At 30.8% G+C, this 20,998-nt stretch overlaps 2 protein-coding genes across 2 annotated transcripts; one reads left to right on the top strand and one right to left on the bottom strand.

The window, feature by feature from the left end:
- Positions 1–5,927: 5,927 nt before the first annotated feature.
- LOC108835811 (uncharacterized) lies at positions 5,928–6,893 on the top strand. Its single transcript, XM_018609038.2, has 3 exons — positions 5,928–6,009; positions 6,520–6,569; positions 6,659–6,893. Exons 1-3 carry the CDS (start codon positions 5,955–5,957, stop codon positions 6,791–6,793), a joined length of 240 nt encoding a protein of 79 aa, XP_018464540.1. The 5' UTR covers positions 5,928–5,954; the 3' UTR covers positions 6,794–6,893.
- Positions 6,894–16,236: 9,343 nt separating this feature from the next.
- LOC108842986 (pentatricopeptide repeat-containing protein At3g49240, mitochondrial) lies at positions 16,237–19,073 on the bottom strand. The gene is made up of 2 exons (XM_018616056.2): positions 16,986–19,073; positions 16,237–16,509 (listed from the first exon to the last, which is right to left on the bottom strand). The coding sequence occupies exons 1-2, from the start codon at positions 18,891–18,893 to the stop codon at positions 16,438–16,440; spliced, it is 1,980 nt and encodes a 659-aa protein (XP_018471558.2). The 5' UTR covers positions 18,894–19,073; the 3' UTR covers positions 16,237–16,437.
- Positions 19,074–20,998: the final 1,925 nt, after the last annotated feature.

Here is a 20,998-nt window from a genome sequence, read left to right as displayed (position 1 = left end):
GAGAGAGAGAGAGAGAGAGAGAATATCACACAAGATGATGAAACTATGGATGCATATTGGATTATAGTAATAGGAAAACCTAATAGGATAAAAACCATGATAAGGAAAAAGAGTACAACCATACACATACAGTCTTCTAGACATTCACCTCGTACAACGAGTTATTCATTCATAACTATAAAAGTTACTATTATGACTTTTTTTCTTGTCATATGAAATTACATATTTCAGTTATGAAAGAGATTAGTAACTTGCTCAAATAACACTCTTAAGTAGGGAAAATGGCTTATTCCCCTACGAACTAGTTGTGTCCGGCTATTTCACACACGAACTTTTAAGCCATGCCAAAAACCACACGAACAACGAAAATATTGCTTATTCCCTTATGAACTAATTATTTCCAGCTTTTTCACACACAAAATTTTAAACTTTGCCAAAAACCACATGAACTACACTATTTTTTGAATTACATACACAAACTATCAATTTTAAGCTAATTCCCCTAAAATCGTAAATTGTGTTATTTAAACATTAACTTAGTTTATGACAGTGGATAGCCGATTTAATTTGGGTTGATAAAAAAAGATGATACATCGTTTTGTTCTTTTCTTTTTTTCTTTTTTCTTTTTCTTTTCTTTTTGTCAACTGCTCTTCTTCTTCAAAAATCGTTTTACTCTTCATCATCAATTGAGAATAAAATTTATTATTTTGTAGAAGATTAAATATTTTACATGATGCATAAAGAAAGAAGAGCAGCAACTACTAGTTTACCAATCCACTATGTTGTTGCTCTTCTTTCTTTATGCATCATGTAAAACGTTTAATCTTTTACAAAATAATAAATTTTATTCCGAATTGATGAAGAGTAAAATGATTTTTGAAGAAGAAGAGCAGTTGACAAAAAGAAAAGAAAAAGAACAAAACGATGTATTATCCTTTTTTATCAACCCAAATTAAACCGGCTATCCACCTGTCATAAACTAAGCTAATATTTAAATAACACAATTTACGATTTTAGGGAAATTAGCTTAAAATTGATAGTTTGTGTATGTAATTTTAAAAATAGCGTAGTTCATGTGGTTTTTGACAAAGTTTGAAAATTTCCGTGTGAAAAAGCTGGAAATAATTAGTTCACAAGGGAATAAGCAATATTTCCGTTGTTCGTGTAGTTTTTGGCATGGCTTAAAAGTTCGTGTATGAAAAAGCCGGAAACATTTAGTTCGTAGGGGAATAAGCCATTTTCCCCTCTTAAGTATGATACTTCATGACCAATCATATATATGATCATCTTAAAATATTTAAGGATCTTTTAAGATAACATCTCTTATTCTAGATGTCTAGTTTGGAACACATAACAATGTAGTCTTTTCAAGACTTTTCTTCCAAACAAACAATTTGTTATAACTCTTCAAGAGTTTGGATTGTATTCAAATCAATGATTCTATTGATTCATAATAGCTTGATTAGTACAAATGGATGTACAGATTAACTTATAACATTTCATATATCCCATAACACATATTTCTATCGAATACATAGAGTTCCCGAGAACATGATTTTGGTATCACTAATCCTTCAAGGATTATATCTCTTAGGGATTATCAGTTTCCAATGGGTTGTATACTCAAGTTCTTCCTTTATTGCCAGACTAGTAAAAAACTTGAAAGTAGTTGCATCTACTATATGAGACTATGTCTGTTCACATTCAATTCCATATTGATCTTACTATGCTGCAACGACTTATTTCTATCCCACTTATTTTACACCTTTTAGTGTATGGATTACTAGTCCAAATATTTCTCTCTTTCGTAAGAGTTTCTATATTTGTCTATTGCTTCTTTCGGATTTGGCCAATCATTTATTTTGTACACTTTTCAATAGACTTTATTTCATGATCCTCTCTCTCATTTATCATATAAATTGCAACTTTGCATGCATAAATATCATCGACGTCGATTTGCTTATCAGTTCAATTTTATTTCATACATGACATGACTTATTGAGATCTCTTCATTGTCTCAAGTACCTGAATTTCTTTCAGTCATGTTTAATGTCTCTTCTGGAGATCATTCAAAAAATTTATTTCCTCTTGACCATTACAATTTATGCTCCTTTCCATTTACGAAGATTCTTATCTTTGGAACCGATTTGTATACCACGCTACGGGCGAGATTAGCAGTTTTATATTGTTCTTCTAAAACATCAATTCTTATTGGAGCATTTACAGCTGGTGTTATGACTTGATCACTCTGTTTATGTGAGTTAGTCATCAATGTGTCTGACAACTGATTTACTAAGCTTTATAATTGAATTAGCTTTTGGACTCTATCTCACATTCTCTTTAGTCCGAGAATCAATGATAATTCATTTCAACTTATTCCAGCTGTTTGTTTTCTCTCCCTTGCCTTGGAAATACTAATTCACTTTTAGCATTCATATAGAGCCTTACTTATATCCTTCGGGATTGCTCAATATTCTTAATCATCAGTGAAAATTCATATCCAACATATATTACCAACCTCATTTGAAAACTCATCTTAATTAAAGCTTTCTGGTAGAGCAACTGGAATGTATATCGCACAACCAACATTCTTAGATGAAAATGGTTGGTTTCTGACCCAATATCAATGATGGGGAGAATTAATGATTACTTTTTGGCTTGATGCGAATTAGTGTTGCTTAAAATATTTAACATTTATCCCAGTGAATTTTCTGTAGTCGTCAAAGACTTAAGACGAATTCACCAATATCATAAAGATGCATAGTGGGTGATCAGTCCATCAACATCTCCTTTATTCATGCCAATAACTTCATTTGGCTGGTGAAAACCGTGTTTCCATTTTATCTTATGAGCATGAAACATTTGTGTAATCATTCACAAGAATCTTCTAGTTCTTCAGTGAATATTTACATAAATCTTTATGTATCTTTTCGCATCATTACTGAACCAAAATGGTCTAACTGGTCATGCCAAGTATTCTATAAACTTCTGGTTTACTCTATATGTATTTCCATTACATCAATCTTTGTGTAGTACAATCTATAAGAGGTTGTATATACTTTCTCTAAAATACTTATAATGCTTTGAGAAATATTTATGATTTGAAATATATATAGCATTTCTTTTGCTTATTGTCTCAACATATGTGTCTCAAAATCCCACAGATTTACTTTGAGAATTATTCATCAATCTTAGTTTAGTGCATATATAGTCTTCTGGATGTTTCACTTATCATAAAATGCGAGATTCTTTAACTCTTCCCTTCGAGATGATAATACTACATGTTTATCAATCTCGAATGAACCTCATTTTTGAATCAACAACATATCATACATGGGTCATGTGTTCTTTCTCAGATCCTTCAAACTTTTGAGACTGATAAGAATATAATGCAATAAGGATTTTAAATTGCATTTTTATGTACAATAATATTATGTACTCTTCAAGAGCATTCATACATATATTCTCTTATTAAACATTCTATAAGGTTTTACTACCTTGTATTCTACTCGCAATAATTTTCTTTCATCTCTAGATGATTGAATCATATCTCTTCTGTATTACCATCTTTATTTTCTCAACTTCATTTGAGAGCATGAGTTCTAAAAGAAACTCTTTGGTTTTGATCTTACATCAATAGCTCATTGTTTTTCTGAGTCTCAAAGAAAAAAGAGTATAAACTTCTTTAATCTCTTTTGTCAGTCTGTGTCTCCTGGACAACATTACTTGTGAGAAAAATGTATTCTCATCTTTGCATCACTAAAAATTTCTTCGAAAAATTTTACTCTTAAACTTAACATCCAACTTAGTGGAGTTTTATTTACAGACTTCATGTCTTGTAATTATTAGATGCAAAGCACACAATGAGCTTTGGATTGAAGAATGGAGATCTCCCGTGGTGATGGTGTTGGAAATACACTTCTTGTAAAATCTGTCTTTTATAAATAATCAAAAGTTTGCTCATAGAAATATGGCCATTATGTTAGTTATCAATAAGATTAATATTAAAATTAACAAGACATGATTAAGGCTACTGACATTTAACCGGACAATTAATAATAACATTATTAATAAGAGCAGTCTATAACCAGATTTATAACATAGCTGTTTCCGGTAGCGTGCACATGATCACTAATTTCCGCAAACCAATTTATTCAAAATAATAAAACGTGTGCAGCATTTGAAAAATAATCAAGATGAATGAATAAAAAGACACCACAAATATATTCTTTATTAGATAAGCCAAGTGAAATCAATAATTTATAACCGAGAAGACATACACATGATCAGATTATTCACTTAAAGAAATGAAGAAACATCCAATAATTAACAAGGGGGCTACTAGATGATCCACAGAGTATCGAAGGTTAGAAATAAAAATTTGTTACATGAATCAATCGTTTATAAAATTAAGCAGATAAATCAATAGCTTAGTCAAACTCATTCATAAATATATTAGATCTTGGTAAAATATAAACCAAAACATACTACTACGATACCTTGCTAATTCAAATATTAATATACTATAAAATTCTTATTAGTCAAATATATATCTCATACTCAAGTCAATCAACATAAGATGGTATATATATAATGATAGAACAATATGATTGCTAGCTTAGCATGAATCGTAAAATACATTTTGTTAATTAAGTAATCCATAAAATAAAATAAAATATGGTTGGTGACCGAACCAAAATATAAAGCAATTAGGTATAATAAACAGATCTCCTCGTCTCCTCCTCCTCCTCCTCTCCTCTTTTAACCAAAAAAAACAGATCTCCTCTTTGTAACTAAAGAATTATATGAACATGATCGATCAATGGAAATAATTAAATCATGAGACATCATGTTATATATAGAAGTTGTGAATACTTATCTCGTTCAATAACAACGATGAGAAGGTTGAGACACCGTTGACAGGGAGCGACAAGGTTGAAACTATTACGTCAATAGGGTGTCAATTTTTTTTTCAGTCTCATGCTACGTCAATGGAGATGCCCCTCAAGAAGAACACAGAGGCCACCGTCGATAATAGATTTTCTTTTTAGGCAGCTAGGATTATAGCGTGCTGATAACGTGTTATAGTAAAGAAAAGAAGACGAATTGATATATCTTATTCAATGAATAAGTTTCATTTATATAGGATTACAATAGCTTGGTGACCAAGTAGAACTTGGTGAACAAATAAACTTGAGAATCAAGTAAATCTAAAACATTCCATAATATACATCACACAATATTCATAACAGAACTATTGATTGATGGTCGATAACTAGATTTCATTTCGTTTGGCATTATACATGCATATTTTTATTATAGACGTATATCAAATTTTTATTTAAATATAATTTTATTCAGACCAAAAAAACATTTTTTTTGCTTGCAAAAAAAGCATTTATTCACGTAAGATTTTTATGAATTCATCTAAATCTGTTATTTTGAAAATTCTACAATATATACATGTATAATGTGATTGGTCAAATGTAAAAAGAATATTATTCTCTTGTCTTAATTATTTATTAATTATATATTAATTGTACTTAGCTATGAAATTATTTTTTAAATGTAATCCAATGTATTTAATCAAATTTTTGAAAGCACTATTAATGAGTATTTATACATTCAAAAATCATTATTTTGTAATTATTATTTTTCATTGTTTTCTACATATGCATGATTTAATCATGAATGTTGGTTCACATATATTTCTTGTCTAAAAAGGAAAAAAAACTTAACCAATTTAGTTAGAAGAAAATCTGATTAACAAGATTAGAGAAAAATAATGCACTAAGCGATAGGTGCATGTACATAATTTTAATGGAAAATAAAGATTGTGCCAACACATTTTTTGACTACGGGATATGTATGTACCTATATCTATAAAAGCATGGGTTGTTTTTCAAGCAACAACAAAATTATTATCTGTGATATCGGGAAAAGGTTTTTAAAGATGAAGTTGGTGTTTCTCATGTCGTTCTTGCTCCTGCTTATTGTGTGTTCTTCAGGTAATTAGGTTTGTACATAAAATGATATTTTAAAACATTTATATATGTAAGGGATAGGATTTTTTTTCTTTTTTTCCGCAGTTGATATGCCAAGCAATGTAAGTGATAGGTTACCGTTGCATGGCATATCAAAGGCGAAACAAATCTGTTATTTGATCTGCCTGGAAAAGGAATGAGTCTGATTGTTACGGATTTCACAGTCAAAATCTAATACTATGCATGGTTGATCCATGATCATGATATAAAAGCATAAATAAATAACTATAAATATAATCACAGTTTGGTTATCTCTTTAAAAGATCAGCCAATAAAGCAGCAGACATAACACAGAATACCGAGAGCAAAATCTTTCCGTTTTATTCTCAAAAAAAAAAATCTTTCTATTTTCATGTTTTTGTGCTAAATATGTTATATGATATCTTGTTAAAGGATTACTTTTGTAATCAATAAATAACATATTTTTTAGGAAAAGAATTATAAATATAAAGTCACAGACAGTATTCGTTTCAGGATTTGAGGAAGATGGAGTGATTGACACTGTCCAATATTCCTTAAACAAGGTAAGCAATCTCATAACATAAAATGCTTGTTTTAAACAGATTTTTAATTTTTCCATATTACTATTGATAATTATAATGATCGAAGTTAGGTTCAAGAGGCTATTCCGAAGGTAACGGATTATGAGGAACCAGGCCCAAATCCAGGACATGACCCAACTAAACCCGGTTATGGAAGGCCTCCACCACCGCACCACCGAATAAGAAATCCACAGAATAATAACTGATAGCCACCGTGCTGAGGCAAAAAAATAATGTGTAATATGATTATATTGGAGTATTCCAGCTTTACAATTATGATATGTACTGCCGAATCAATCATTTAAACAAGCAAAACACTTTCTATAAGATGGTCTAGTTGTTGTACACTGTGATCCATTTTTTGAAAGTTCTCGGGTTCGATTTCCAGTACTCACAAAACCTTTTCTAATTTTCTAGAATGTCCTTCTTCAGAAAAGAAATAATAATTAGGTAGACAAACAATGGTAAATAACTAAATATATAGTGGAGTTTTCCCCCATGATTTTTATTTCACTGATAATATTATCATCAATACGTATAGTTAACTTGTGACTTGAAAATTTTGATACACTGATCACTTCATTGGAAACATTCCACATCTTCCGATCAATTTTCTTTTAAAACACTCATCAAAGATATATATTTATCTTTCACCTTCAATTAGGATCGTCCAATCTGACTTTCAAATTTTCTGTTACAGAAACCAAAAGAAAATCATTATATAATTCACTTTTTTATATAATCCGGGGTACTCAGTGGAAAAACATTCAACTGCGAAGTTTTTGGAAATATGTTTATCGGCTTCAAACAGACCTGAATGCTTGAAGTGGGAATTAGAATCAGATCTCGTCTAGCACACAAGTAGACATATTTAAAATGGTAGGTTTGGAACCTGAGGTGCTTAACAACCTTTTAATCCCGATGAGCACAACCATGCTTGTGTGGTTACGTTTTGTTTTTACACAATTTTGATTTCTGTTTGGGGTTTTAAATTTTCGCAAAGTATTTTGATTTGGAAAATGTTTAAAGAAACTGTGGACCGGTTTTGAGTTTCTAATAGAATTTTGTTCAGTTTGGATTGGTTTAATTGGATTGGACATTCCTTATTCAAAATCAAATCTACATCCAGATCGAATCATAACATGTGCTGAACCAGATTAAAAAACCTTTTATCTTTGACTATTTTTAGAATTAAGATTTGACAATAAACAAAGAAGGTCAGAAAGTGTGTGAGGTTCAACGTAAAAAAGAAATTAGGGTTCTTTTACCGAACAGATGATGATTCATGAGTATCCCACACAATAACCTAAATGTTAAACTTTACAAAAAAATAACATGTATCGAAGGCTATATGCACATGATGTAAAAAATAAATTATGAATATTTTTTTTATTTGAAGATATTTTAAGAAAGATTGAAATAATCATATATTCATCATGTAAAAATTTAAGAGAATAAATAATGTTTAGTTTCATTTTCTACAAAAGTAAGCTTTCTTCAAAATAAAATAAAAGAATGAAATACTTGGGTAAGGTTTAAGTATTCAATCAAACATCTTAAGAGATGCAACGCTTGCAGTGACGAGAATATGACTAGTGATTTCTTTTTGAACTTAATGACTAGTGAAATTAGACAACATAAATTTAAAATGTTATCATTCTACGTCATGTACGATCTTACAAACTATGATAAGGGATGTCAAAATGAGTTAACTCACTCAATTCAGTTTAGCTCATGATGAGTTCGGATCTTTCATGAGGTAGTTAAACTTAGCACATTTATTTATGAGCTTCAATATGGAATTTCAAAATTATAAATATAATTAAAAGAAAAAAATATAGAATCATTTTTAATAATATTATTTAAATTTTAAATATCCATAATGTTAATATTAAATACTGATTAAATCAATACCTAACAATATATTAAATAGGTCCTTCTTAAGAGCAAATCGCAATGAAAATGGGTTGTAAAGAGTTAATATTGCTGGAATATAATAATAGTAAATATTAATATGATATTCAGGAATTAGAGAAATCTCAACAACTAAGAAGACTTGTATATTCAAAATATTTTCATCAAATGAATATAATAATCCAAGAACGATATTTCACTAAAATTCGAGTGAGCTTTGGCTCATCGCCCGAATATTTAGCTATTACGGTAAGCAACATTTTGCTAATTATATAAAATATAATTTTTGGTTGTCAGATGACATCTTATGTCTTATCCAACCTATGTCTCTAAACCCAAAATCGTTTTGATAGCCTAGTCAAGTAAATCAATCTTGTTTCATATGGTAACCGTTACCATCCACCTCACTCATGTAATTGCAGGTACAAATTTAATTGAGGTACTTTTATATTTAAAGTTTATATCTAATATTAAATATAAATATAACTAATACATATCTTATATGTATTTTAATTGGATTATAAATAATTAAGTTAATTTTAATCTAATTAAAATAATTAATTATTTACATGTTTGATTTTAGAATTTAATCTAATTAAAATCTAATCAGACGTCCAAATCAATTGAACTGACCGGTTGAACGAAGACTGAATCAAGGGTGATTTAGCTGAATATACCTAAAAGGAGATCAAATTAGAGAAATGATCATCGAGTGACATAAAAGATCAAAAGCATACACTTGGTGTTGAGTTTGGACGATAATGTCCTTCTGACAAAACTTCTGATGCAATAGGTGACAGAGAAGTGTGCCAGGACTGTGGAAGACACATCAATGTCGTAGGTGTGCCAGCTAGAGACTCCCTTTCTTCAACTCAATCTCTCTTTTCTCATTTATTTGTTTTTTTTCATCTCAGACTCTCTTTCCTCTATCTCCTTCTTCGATAACTCCAATTACTTTAAAACATTTCTTTTTGATAAAAATATATATTAAAATTAGCTAAATTCAATTCTTCCAAAATTTTCACATTCTTAAAGTTTTTCTGATTTGTAATTCAAATATGGCTTTTGATTTTGTATCTTGACTGAAAATTGTGTTTCAATGTCAAGATCTGAAGAAAAAAAATGATTTTGAAGATGGAAACTTTGTGGATCTTGTGACAATGATATAATTTTAATAAAAATGTCTGTTTTGAAGAGAAGAAGAAGAAGAAATCTGGGTGGAGCACAACGAGAAAAGTAAAAAGAAGAAGAGAAAATTAATGAGTTTCCTTTGTTTTCTCCATTCTTCTTATCTTGCTTCATCTTCTATTTTTTATGACACTACTTTTAGTGGAAATTTTTGACATAAAAGAATAGAATCTAAGAATCAAGGAGTTGTTAAAGATTACTATGATAAAAAAATAAGAGATAAATGTGATAATGATTGTGGTGTAGAAGAAGATAAGCGTGTTGTATTGTCTAAGCAAACATTTTAGTTGCTAACAATTTTGGTAATGATAATTGTGATTTGTAACTGATATCGTCGATGTTTATCTAGTAAGAAAAGACTTAACTGATAGGGGTATAGAGAAAAATGATAGCAGATGTCGAAAGAAGCAAATGTTTAATCTCAATTGGATCCGACTGAGAGAACACACATTGCATATGACTGACATCAATCACAGAACCGTGACTCCATTGTTACCAGTCAAAGCCATGCCGTTCGAGATAAAGAAGAAGATAATATCATCAAAAATTTGGAACTTTAAACTAGAGTTAAAAGACAACATAATAGTAAATGTTAAATTTGTTTGCTTCACAATCATATATCAGATAACCAATCAAGTATCATATAATACCTAATTTATAAGCTAACAAATTATGTACCCAAAACAATGTATCATATAAGAAGTTGTGTATCCAAACCATGTACCATCTATGAAACCATGTAACAACTACATGTTTTATTTACAAGTTATAATTATTTGTCTCATGTTAAAAGAATCAATAACATACATAATAGTAAATACTAATTCTTTGGTCATAATTCGTGTATCAGCTAACAAAATAAATATCAGATAATAACTAATTTATCGACTAACAAAATGTGTACCCAAAACAATGTATTCTCTAACAGATCATGTATCCAAAACATGTAATAGCTACATGTTTTGTTAACAAACTATAATTATTTGTCTGATGTTTAAAGAATCAATAACATACATACTAGTGAATAATATATCTTTAGTCATATATTTTGTAACAGCTAACAAACTATGTATCAAATAATAAATAAAACATATGCTAATAAAATATGTCTTCAACAATATATCAACTAACAAGTATAAATGACACAGTTTAACTAACAATTAGAGACAATTAATAAATAACAGCTAACAAACTATTTATCTCAAATTGCCATAGAAAACAAAAGATACACTAATAAACATAAATAATATTGGATAACAAGTAAAATAACTGCTAATGTAAATGTTATCTATATCAACAAACATCACGAAATTGCTAGCCATCACTCTAGATTCATCTTCTATCTTCAGCAACTTCCCAATCCTGGCAAGAGAGTTCATCAGTTAATCCTTCTCAGATCCAACACAACTTTTACCTACACCACCAAATATTTCAGATAACAAATCTTAGACCAGTTTCAAGTTTAGACAATCAAAGTGAAAAATAACATCAAACTTATAACAAAAATCACTATAAATTAAAATTCACTCATGACAAAAAGGACACGTTCAAGCAAAAAATAACAAGTCAAAAAAAGGAAAATTTACCAGAAGTTGAAGAATAGTCATGAAATTAAAATTCATTTTATTTTGCTTTTGATATTAAATTTTTGGATATGAAAATTTTAATTTTAGAACATTTATAAAGAAAAAGGAACAATTTTAATGATTGATAAAAAAGAGAAATTTTAGTGATTTATAAAGAAAATTGATTGTGAAATATAGAGAATGAATGGAAGAGAAGAATGGGAGTTTGGAGAAGAACGAGAGTTTGGAGAAGAATAAAACTTCAAGAAGAAAGATAAAGCTAGAGTAGAGGATAGGAGAGAAGATAAATAGTAAACTGACAAATTCTTAAATAAATAATTAAAAATTAAAAGATATCTCTTGAGAATTGCAGAGAGTCAGAGTGAGATCTGACGCACCTAGCTATAGGACTGCCATAAAACACAGACCTACCAACTCACATGTTTTGAACACATAGGGACAAATAAGTCACGAAAAAGATTGCAAGATTAAGAGGGCACAAGTCTAATTAACCTTGGTTTTGGGTGTAGGGGAACCAATTATCTCTTACAATAATACGTGTTTAACATATTCATTTAAATATTGCATGAGCATGTAATGATTGTTTTATATAGGCGTGAGGCAAAAACGCATATTACACAAACTATATATTATTTGTGCAATCACCGAATGATCATATCATCTCGTATATGCCTTATTTATATGTGTGTGATATTGATCTTTCCAAAAGAATCAATATTTATTATCACATAATTAATACACACATCTTTATCCAATAAAGACAAATATATGGTTTAGAAATCGATGTTCTTCTTAATGTGCAAACACGTCGATTTCAAATAATCAAATTTCTCTAGTTCTTAATCTATACTAAATTATAAATTAACAAGATCTGATTTCAATATTAAACAAGTAGGCTCTGATACCACTGTTGGATTTTCATACCGGTTTATAACAACTTATAAATCAATCTATGAATTCATATGCCTAGAAACTCATGTCAATGCTGAAATAAATCAGATCTTAGGATTTCAAATATACCTGGAAGTTTTGTAGCGGAAAAACAAACAAACCAAATCGAGATTTAAAGCACTCCAAACGTCGTGCCTCTATCGGTATCCACACGCACACAAACTGAATTGACACGGAATGCTAATACCGTTGAGAACATATCTCAAAATTTGACAAACACTTTTGTCTATGTTGGATTCTTTTAGTTACTTGGCTAAAAAGAAACACTTTTCTTCTTCACCAAATCACACACACCAAACGACCACTTCTTCTCTCGTTGACGTCTTGTGCGGCGAGCCATCATCTGCTTGCTTCATTAAGAAAACTTATATATATGTGGCACATGACCTAATTCAATTAGGTATATAATGGGCCATCCCATTATATTAATACTTCTTAATCATATTAAAATAATACATGTCCAAACAATATATATGTGTAACATATTATATATCATATATACTCACTCTGTTCCAAAGACTTGATGTTTTGGGTGTATGCACAAGAATTAAGGTACACACTCTTTTCTAAAAAGTGACATTAAAAATATAAATCAAAATTACTTCATCTAATCATTAAAAATAAGTATTAAATATCATTGGTCACACAATTTTCAATACAACAAAGATTAATATAAAAACATCAAACATCATGTATTCTGAAACATCAAAAACTCTCTAAAACATCATTTAATTTGAAACAGAGGGAGTACAATATATCAATGTAAAAGCTCAACATATTTATTATTCAGTTTGCTTAGGTGTGTGACCTTATAGGATCATATAATATTAGTAATGAATTCTTAATTCATAGATTATAAGCGGCTTCTAGCAAAACATTATAACCACCTAATATTATATGACTGTCGAACCTCGACGTTACGACTTTATTAAGAGTAAGTACAAATGATTTTAGGATATTTCCAACACAGACAATCAAGTGAATCAGTTTTGCTATGGACCATGTTTATAAATCTGAAAGCATCTATTACTATAAAGTATGGTGTATCCCTCCTGTTGCGACATCTAGGACGCCACATCATCAATTCGATCATTCTGGTCGCGACACGTGTCCATTAACTAAAACACATCGTTTCATTTAACTAACATTTATTGTTACGGGTTTTACAATGTGTTTGGGCTTTAGGATGAGACCACCCGGCCAGCCCGATAGAGTCGACCCTAATCTTCTCTTTACGCCGTCTAAAAAAAATATAGGGTTCATCTCCTCTTTTTGTTCGATTGCGACGTCTGATCTTCATCACTGAAACGCTTCCAGTTAATTCAATCAATCAGATGTAGTCTTGAATGTGAGGCGGTGTACTGCGAGTATAAAAGGTTAGCCTTCTTTCTCTGAAAACCATCTTCTGAATCAATCAAGCAGTAAGCTTACTTTCTCAGAAATGACTAACTCATCCATCTTCCTTTTCTGATTTGAAAACCAGGTGCTGCTCCCCACCGATTGAGATGCCGAATTTGATGACAAAGAGTGGAACTTGGATTGAGATTTATAAATTTTCTCAAATAATTGCAAAGAATCACTTTCAGGAAGCGACCACACTACTTTGTCTCCTCCAGGATATCCTCGCCAGTTCATCATAAGTTTCTTCTATGAACTTTCCAGATTTTTTAAGGTCGGTTGTGGATTATTTGAGAAGATTTTACTTTCTTGATTTTGAATTTGTTTTCTTAAAAGATTTGTGGATTTTGCTTATTTACATTTGTTTCAGTCGACCCTCATGTCTGCCACCGTCAATGGTTCACATGCTCGCGACTTTACGACACCGGTTCAAGACTGGTTCGAAAAATTCTTAAAATGCACTATACCAATGATTTGTCTGTTGATCAGATCAAACGATGAGAAGAGGAAACCATCAGTTGCTCCTCCTTCCGGGTTAGTAATATAATGAAGTTGACTAAAGAGATAGAAAAAGAAGCTGGAAATTGGTTCATAAAGTTTATAGAAAAAGCTTTGGAGAAGGGGATGAAGAAGTGTAAAGGCACGGGTGATGCAGATGTTAACAAGTTCCACTGTCTCTGATTTTCTAAGTTGTAAACTAGGTGAAAGCAGACCAGACTGCTGATAGCACGAGATATAGGTACATCCAAAAGCATCATAGGTCACTAGAAAGCTCAGAATCAAAATGAAGAATTTAAACATGATTCTTTTATATTGTTCTCACTTCTATTTCAAAGGCTTTTTTTTTTTTGAACAACTTCAAAGGCTTCTTAGTTACCACTTATTATCGATAATTTTATTCATGGAATCTATTGCTGTTAATTAAGCTTATAATAAAGTGGCTGTTCTCAAATGTCATAGATAAAAGATGGTCATATCAGTAAGAAAAAAAAAAAAAGACAAACAAAAAAATGTTTTACAAATTACACAGGCAGCTTCGTGTAAATGTAATGAAGGTCAATTTTATCATCATCATATGTTTTATCAAACTTAGTCGAGAAATAAGCATAAGTCCAGCTGTTAAGGGTGAGTTGTCTGATTTGGTTTACAGTCAAGTTGGTCCCTTGATGGCAGTAACAACAAGCTTACATGAGAGTTAAAAATCAATTCAAGAACCGTCGACATGCACTATAACTCTTGACTTGAGAGTTAAAAATTCTTAAAATGCACTATACCACTGACTTTTTCATTTTTAGTCATAAAACTTAGCTTTGAAAAATCAATTTAAAAATGATGAAACAACAATCAATGATTAATACATAATCAGAAAATTCTAAGAGAAATGAAAACTAACAAGATATAACAAATATAATAACAAAATTATTGAATTGTGCAAAATTATTGAAGTTGAATAACATAACATCAAACAATTTTAACCGTCAGAGATGAACATAATAAGAGAAATTGAAAATAACGATTTAAAAATAACATTTAGTAAATGTTTTAATATAAACATAAACTTTAATAAATATCTAATGTTTCATAGTTTTTGTAATTTTAAAAAACTGTGTGTCTTATTGGCATAGTTAAACTAAAAGAAACTCCGACAGGAATTAAATAATTATTTTAAAAATTTTACTACAATTCGATAAGTTGATAATTTCTAAAATAAACTTTAAAATACATAGCTAAGATTGTTGCAAAACAATTACGAACCTTAATTGTATTTTCAGTTAAAATTAAATTAGAATTTCAAATTTGTATTGTTAGTTTATTCATTCGCCCGCCCGTAGGGCGGGTTTACCCTAGTAAGTTAATAAAGAGCGTGTTTCAGTTTAAAAAAACTTTGTGTATTTTTTGACATGATAAGACACTTTTCACTGGAGGGACACTTTCCCTTCATTCATATCGTGTTTTTGAACCGAACTGCTCCTCGCTGGGTGAAGTGAAACAAAAAATTAGTTAGTGTTTTATTATTTTTAAATGATGTCTAGTTTGTGGGGACCAGACGAGAGAGTGTGTATACCTTATTTTTATTTCTAACGAAAGAGTATAATTTTTATTTTATACTAAAAGTAACTTTTTAAATTCCCCAACATATTATATGTGGCACTATTTTATATTCTACTATATAAATAAATATATAAACACATAAAAATCATTAACTTTTTTCTTCATATTTTGATATCCATATGTATATATGTATTTTAATATTTTAAAAAAAATCAAATTTAATTTTTATTCAGTGTATTTTTGATATTTGTGGACATAGTTTTATGGTATAATTTTGATGGAAACATTTGAAATAGTCATGGACATGTGTTTTGTGGATAGAATTTTGATATTTTGTCAGTTTTGTGGATATATTTTTGATCGAAACATTTGAAATAGTCGTGGACATGTGTTTTGTGAATAGCGTTTTGGTATTTTGTAGATACATTTTTGTGGACAAATTCAAATTTTAGTGTACAAATTTTTATAGACAAGATTTTGTGGGCAAAAATCTCAATTTTACAAATTTGATGTGGACATATAAGCGAGAAGTGTGTGCTTATAACCTTCAATCAACACTGTTTTTATTTTTATCAAATCCTGATTTTATAAATAAAAATTTACATTCCATTTATGAAGAATATGTTCAAGTACAACAGAGTTGATAAACTGGCTAGAGAAGCTAAAATCTAAGAAGAAGAAACCCTCTTGCTGCGTTTTGCATGGAATTGGTTCTTCAGAAGTCTTGGATTTTTTTTCTTTCTTCTTTAGCTTTAATTTCGTCATGGTTCATATGTAGATATTAAAAGAGTTCTCTGAGAATTATCACGAAACGGAAAAAGATCGGTCGAAACCTGGAGAGAGAATCACAGAAATACCACAAACATCAACAAATCTAGGTTGAAGGAAAAGTAAAAGAGATGTGAAGATAAGATTGAAAATTTAAGAAAAAGGAAAGTCGTTCTGAGTTTTGAAATCAAGAATTGAGAGAGAACATGTAACTTTTTAATAAAAAAGAAAGAAATTAGACTAGTTTTAGTTAAGATGAGATAATTGGTCTAGTTTGAAGGCATGAAACACAATATATACTTATAAAATGCTGACACATGTGCAATTCATAAGTCATAGACACCTGTGCAATTCATAAGTCATAAAATGCCGTAGGAAGTAAAAAAATCGTTGATAAATCTGAAAGCAGAAGCATGCTTGAAAAGATGATTTTGCAAAAACCCGAAATAAGACCAAAAGTTGGATCATAGCTTATTGTCACAACTAAATTCCTAATTAGATAAAATGGAGACTAATAAATTCAAGCAACGAACGGTGGAGCCTGGCCGTTAGATCCACCGACTTCTTCTCCTTGAGCCATCTCACCGGCTGCTTGTCCTTGAGCCACCACATCCGCCACATCGATTTTTTCAGCAACACCGTTATTATCCCAGAGCATCTTTACCTTTTCACTCTTCTCTTCCTCTTGTTTTGGAGACATTAATGAAGCGATACTAATATTCGCACTCTTCTTCTTCGCTTCTGCTGCTTCCAACTCTTTCGCCTTTGCCTCAGCCTTCAATCTCTCTTTCTCATCCATAAGTTTCTGCAGATCATCCTCTCTTCCTTCTTTTCTCAGCTCTTCTTTCACAAACTCTTGTATGTCCTCACTCACTCTAACCTTTTCATCGTCCAGCATCCCATCCACGATCTTAAGCACATCGTCGAGTCTCCCAGCTTCACTTAACGCCTTCATGATGAACTTGTAAGCCTCGTCGTCCATACTGAGCTTGGTCACCATCATATCAAAGAAGGATTTCGCATCGTCCAGTTTCCCGGCTTTAACTAACTGATCTTGCAGCCGGTTATACACCGCCAAGTTTGGTCTTAGACTCGACTCAACCATCGTTTTGTAATACGCAGCTCCTTCGTCTATCTTACCTTCCTTGAAACAGGTATCCATCAACAAACCGTAAGTGTACTCATCAGGCTTCACCTTTTTCTCATCCATCTCACTGTAAAGCTTCTCAGCCTCAGCCAACAAACCGCTCTCACACAACTGATTCATCAGATTGTTGAAAGATAACGTGTCAGGACTACATCTAAACTCACCCATTTGCCTGAAAACCTCCACAGCTTCCCCAAACTTTCCCTCTGCACAATACCCATTAACCATCACATTAAAACTCCCCAAATTCAAAGCCAACCGCTTCGGCGGACTATGCTCCTTCTTCATCTCATCAAACAACTTCAACGCCTCATCTAACTTCCCGTTCTCACTCAAAGCCTCAAGCACATAATTATAAGCCATAGCACTCATCCTCACCTTCGACTCCTCTCCAACAGCTTCCTCATAACACTCCATAGCTTCTTTCTCCATCTCCTTCAAGAAATACCCCTTCATCAGCTGCCCATAAACCACACCATCCTCAACAAACCCACCAAGCTTCTCCTTCAACTCATCATAAAGCTTAAAAACACCATCAGCATCACACTTCCTCACACACCCAACCATCAGATAGCTATAAACAACAGGGTCGGAAACAAAACCCTTAACACACATATCCTCCTTAACCTCCACAGCCTTGTCAAGACCATCATTATCAACCAAGCCCTTAACAAGAATCCTAAACGTAGCGATGGAAGGATTCAACGGAGCATTATCTACAAACAGCTTGTACTGTTCCAAAGCAACCTCAGGCTTCCTAACATCAAGATAAGCCTGGAAAATCAAGTTGTACGTGACGATATTCGCCGCGATGCCGGCCTGGTTGATGAAGGCGTGGAGCTGCAGAAGCGCTCCGTACTTCCCCTGCCGGAGCTGCGCGGCCAAGACGGCGTTGACGGTGAAGATCGTCGGGCGGCAGTTCGAGTACACGGAGTGGCGCGTGTAGAGAGCGGCTTCCTCCAGATCGTTCTCTCGGATCAGTTTGAGGATGTGGTTGTGGAGATCGAGGCGTTTCCCGGTGAGGGAAGAGACGGATTCCGGTAGCTTCGGGATGTTAGGGTTCTGGATTGGTCTAGAGATTTGAGGCTGCTGCTGTTGCTGTTGATGAGATCTGTTGTTGAAGGAGTTGAGAGGCGGCTCCATGCGGAGACGGCGCTTGCGTTTGCGACGCTCGGCGGCGGCTTCTTCCTGCGTCGCGAAAGACATGTAACGGACGGCGGAGAACGGCGGCGGGAGGCGAGGGCGGTAGGCTCTCGCGAGTGTTTGGAGGTGGGTGAGGAAGGCGGCTTTAGCGATCGACATGGTTGGGAAATGATGTTTCTGGAGATTTCTCAGTGAGAGAGGTAAAGGGTAAAGAGGATATTGTTAGGGTTTTAGGGGAGTGTGGGTTTGGAGATTATGCATTTGTGGCCTTTGTTTGGTAACTCGGATAAGTATGTTTCGCCGTGGGAATAGAGAAAAGACGGTAAGGAAGGCTTCTAGCCATTTAAATCTGGGCTTTTATGTGGGCCTAGATCTTGATTTCTTAGAAGGATCCATTGTATATTTTCAGTGATTTTCATATTAACGGAATATTTTTGGAAACGGGTTCACTCGAAATCGCATGATCCACTGTTGAATGTCCGGAATTCTGCGGGTTTGGATGTTTTATAACAATATATTTATTATAGTTTGTCAAATTAAGATAATTTTTCATCATCAAAATTGTATATGTGTTTACTGTTAAATATTTTTAAAGAATAATTATTTTTGAAAAAGATGATTATGATTATTTTAAATATATGTCGATATTTTGTATTTAATTTTTTTACTAAAATTAATTATATATAATATTCATAATTCAGTTTTTAATAAAAATGAGTTTTGAAGGTATGTAGTATTGAGACATTTGATTTTTAAATAATTTGTAGCTAAAGTCATATGCCTTTATTAAGATTAAAAGATAAAACAATATGATTGTTACACATTCTCTACATATTCATATCCAACTACATAGGAATATAAAAATACTATATCAATTCAATAAATTACTTTTGAAATATATTATATAGTTTATAAATAATTGAGTAATAAAATGATTTTATGAGCATTACATATATTTTATCTAAATCACATATTTAATTACCATAAATTATTTTATGCAATATATATATATATATATATATATATATATATATATATATATATATATATATCGTTCGGATACTGATAAAAATTGGTTTTAGAAGTGATTTTCTTACTAAAAATAGAAAATCTATTAACAAATCAAATTATAATAGTTTTTCTAAAACTCAAAGACACCTAAGCAATAATTAATTAAGTGAGTTCTCATTTAATATAAAATAAATTTTCAAAATACATTTTATAAATTAATATATAAGCTTCTATAAATTACTTATAACCTCTTATAATAATTAAAAACATCTGACAAGCCAATTTAAATAATTTTATAAATGTATTTATAAAGCATGCATGAAATTTATTAGACATTAATAGTTATTATGATACTTTATATACAAATATAAGGATTTTATACGAATATAAAATCATTATTTCAATTCAAATAGACATTTTTATTATTTTATGTAATTTATAAATATATAAAAAGTTGATCACATTATTACTCTTTCATAGTTTCAACAGTTAGTTACCATAATATTTATTTCTAATATTACGTAGATTATTTGGAAAGTGGTAAATGAATTATCATTTCCTTTTAGATATAATTATAATAAATAAAATTAAAAAATCATCGGTCAATCAAATTATAACAATTTAAAGAATTCATTTATGATCGACACGTAATAAAAATCACTTATGTAAGTTCTTAATCAATATATAGTAGGATTTATATATTTTTATAAATAATTTATAATATTTATATAAATAATTATAAAGTTATGATAAACTTATTATGTAAACAATGATAAATAATTTAAAAATAATATTAATAAACATATTTGGATTTTTTAATATTTAAAATAGTTATTATATAATTATATTCGAATACAATTCATCAAGTAGAGTATAAAACTACTATAGTTATCTTATATAAAAATTCGTTCATTATATTTTATAGTCTATAATATTAAAATTAATAAATAAAACATTATTAATCTTTCTAAAATTTCTAGAATTAGTTGCCATAAATTGTTATTTGTAATATTCTTTAGATTATATGGCAATTGATGTTAAATGATTTTAGAATTACCTTAAATTTTTAGATCTAATTTAAATAAATAAAATTAAAAACAATCGACCAATCAAATTATAACAATTTCTTGAAACTTCACCTATGAACGACACGTTACCAGAAAATCAATAAAGTTACTTTTAATTTAATATATAGGGGGATTGATGACGTGTCACTTATACATCCACTTTGACAAAAAAATTTACAATTTCAT

Source organism: Raphanus sativus, chromosome 2 (assembly GCF_000801105.2).
Source record: "Raphanus sativus cultivar WK10039 chromosome 2, ASM80110v3, whole genome shotgun sequence".
Lineage (NCBI taxonomy): Eukaryota > Viridiplantae > Streptophyta > Magnoliopsida > Brassicales > Brassicaceae > Raphanus > Raphanus sativus.
Note: the sequence above shows the minus strand (reverse complement) of the source record. Positions and strands in the feature narration are given on the sequence as shown.

Excerpts from the sequence above, each read along its gene's own strand:
- LOC108835811 (XM_018609038.2), top strand. The coding sequence starts at position 5,955 with ATGAAGTTGGTGTTTCTCATGTCGTTCTTGCTCCTGCTTATTGTGTGT. Across the intron at positions 6,010-6,519 it reads GCTTATTGTGTGTTCTTCAG|GATTTGAGGAAGATGGAGTG; the intron begins GTAATTAGGTTT and ends TATTCGTTTCAG. Across the intron at positions 6,570-6,658 it reads TCCAATATTCCTTAAACAAG|GTTCAAGAGGCTATTCCGAA; the intron begins GTAAGCAATCTC and ends GATCGAAGTTAG.
- LOC108842986 (XM_018616056.2), bottom strand. The coding sequence starts at position 18,893 with ATGTCGATCGCTAAAGCCGCCTTCCTCACCCACCTCCAAACACTCGCG. Across the intron at positions 16,510-16,985 it reads TCGGTGGATCTAACGGCCAG|GTTTCGACCGATCTTTTTCC; the intron begins GCTCCACCGTTC and ends TTCTCTCTCCAG.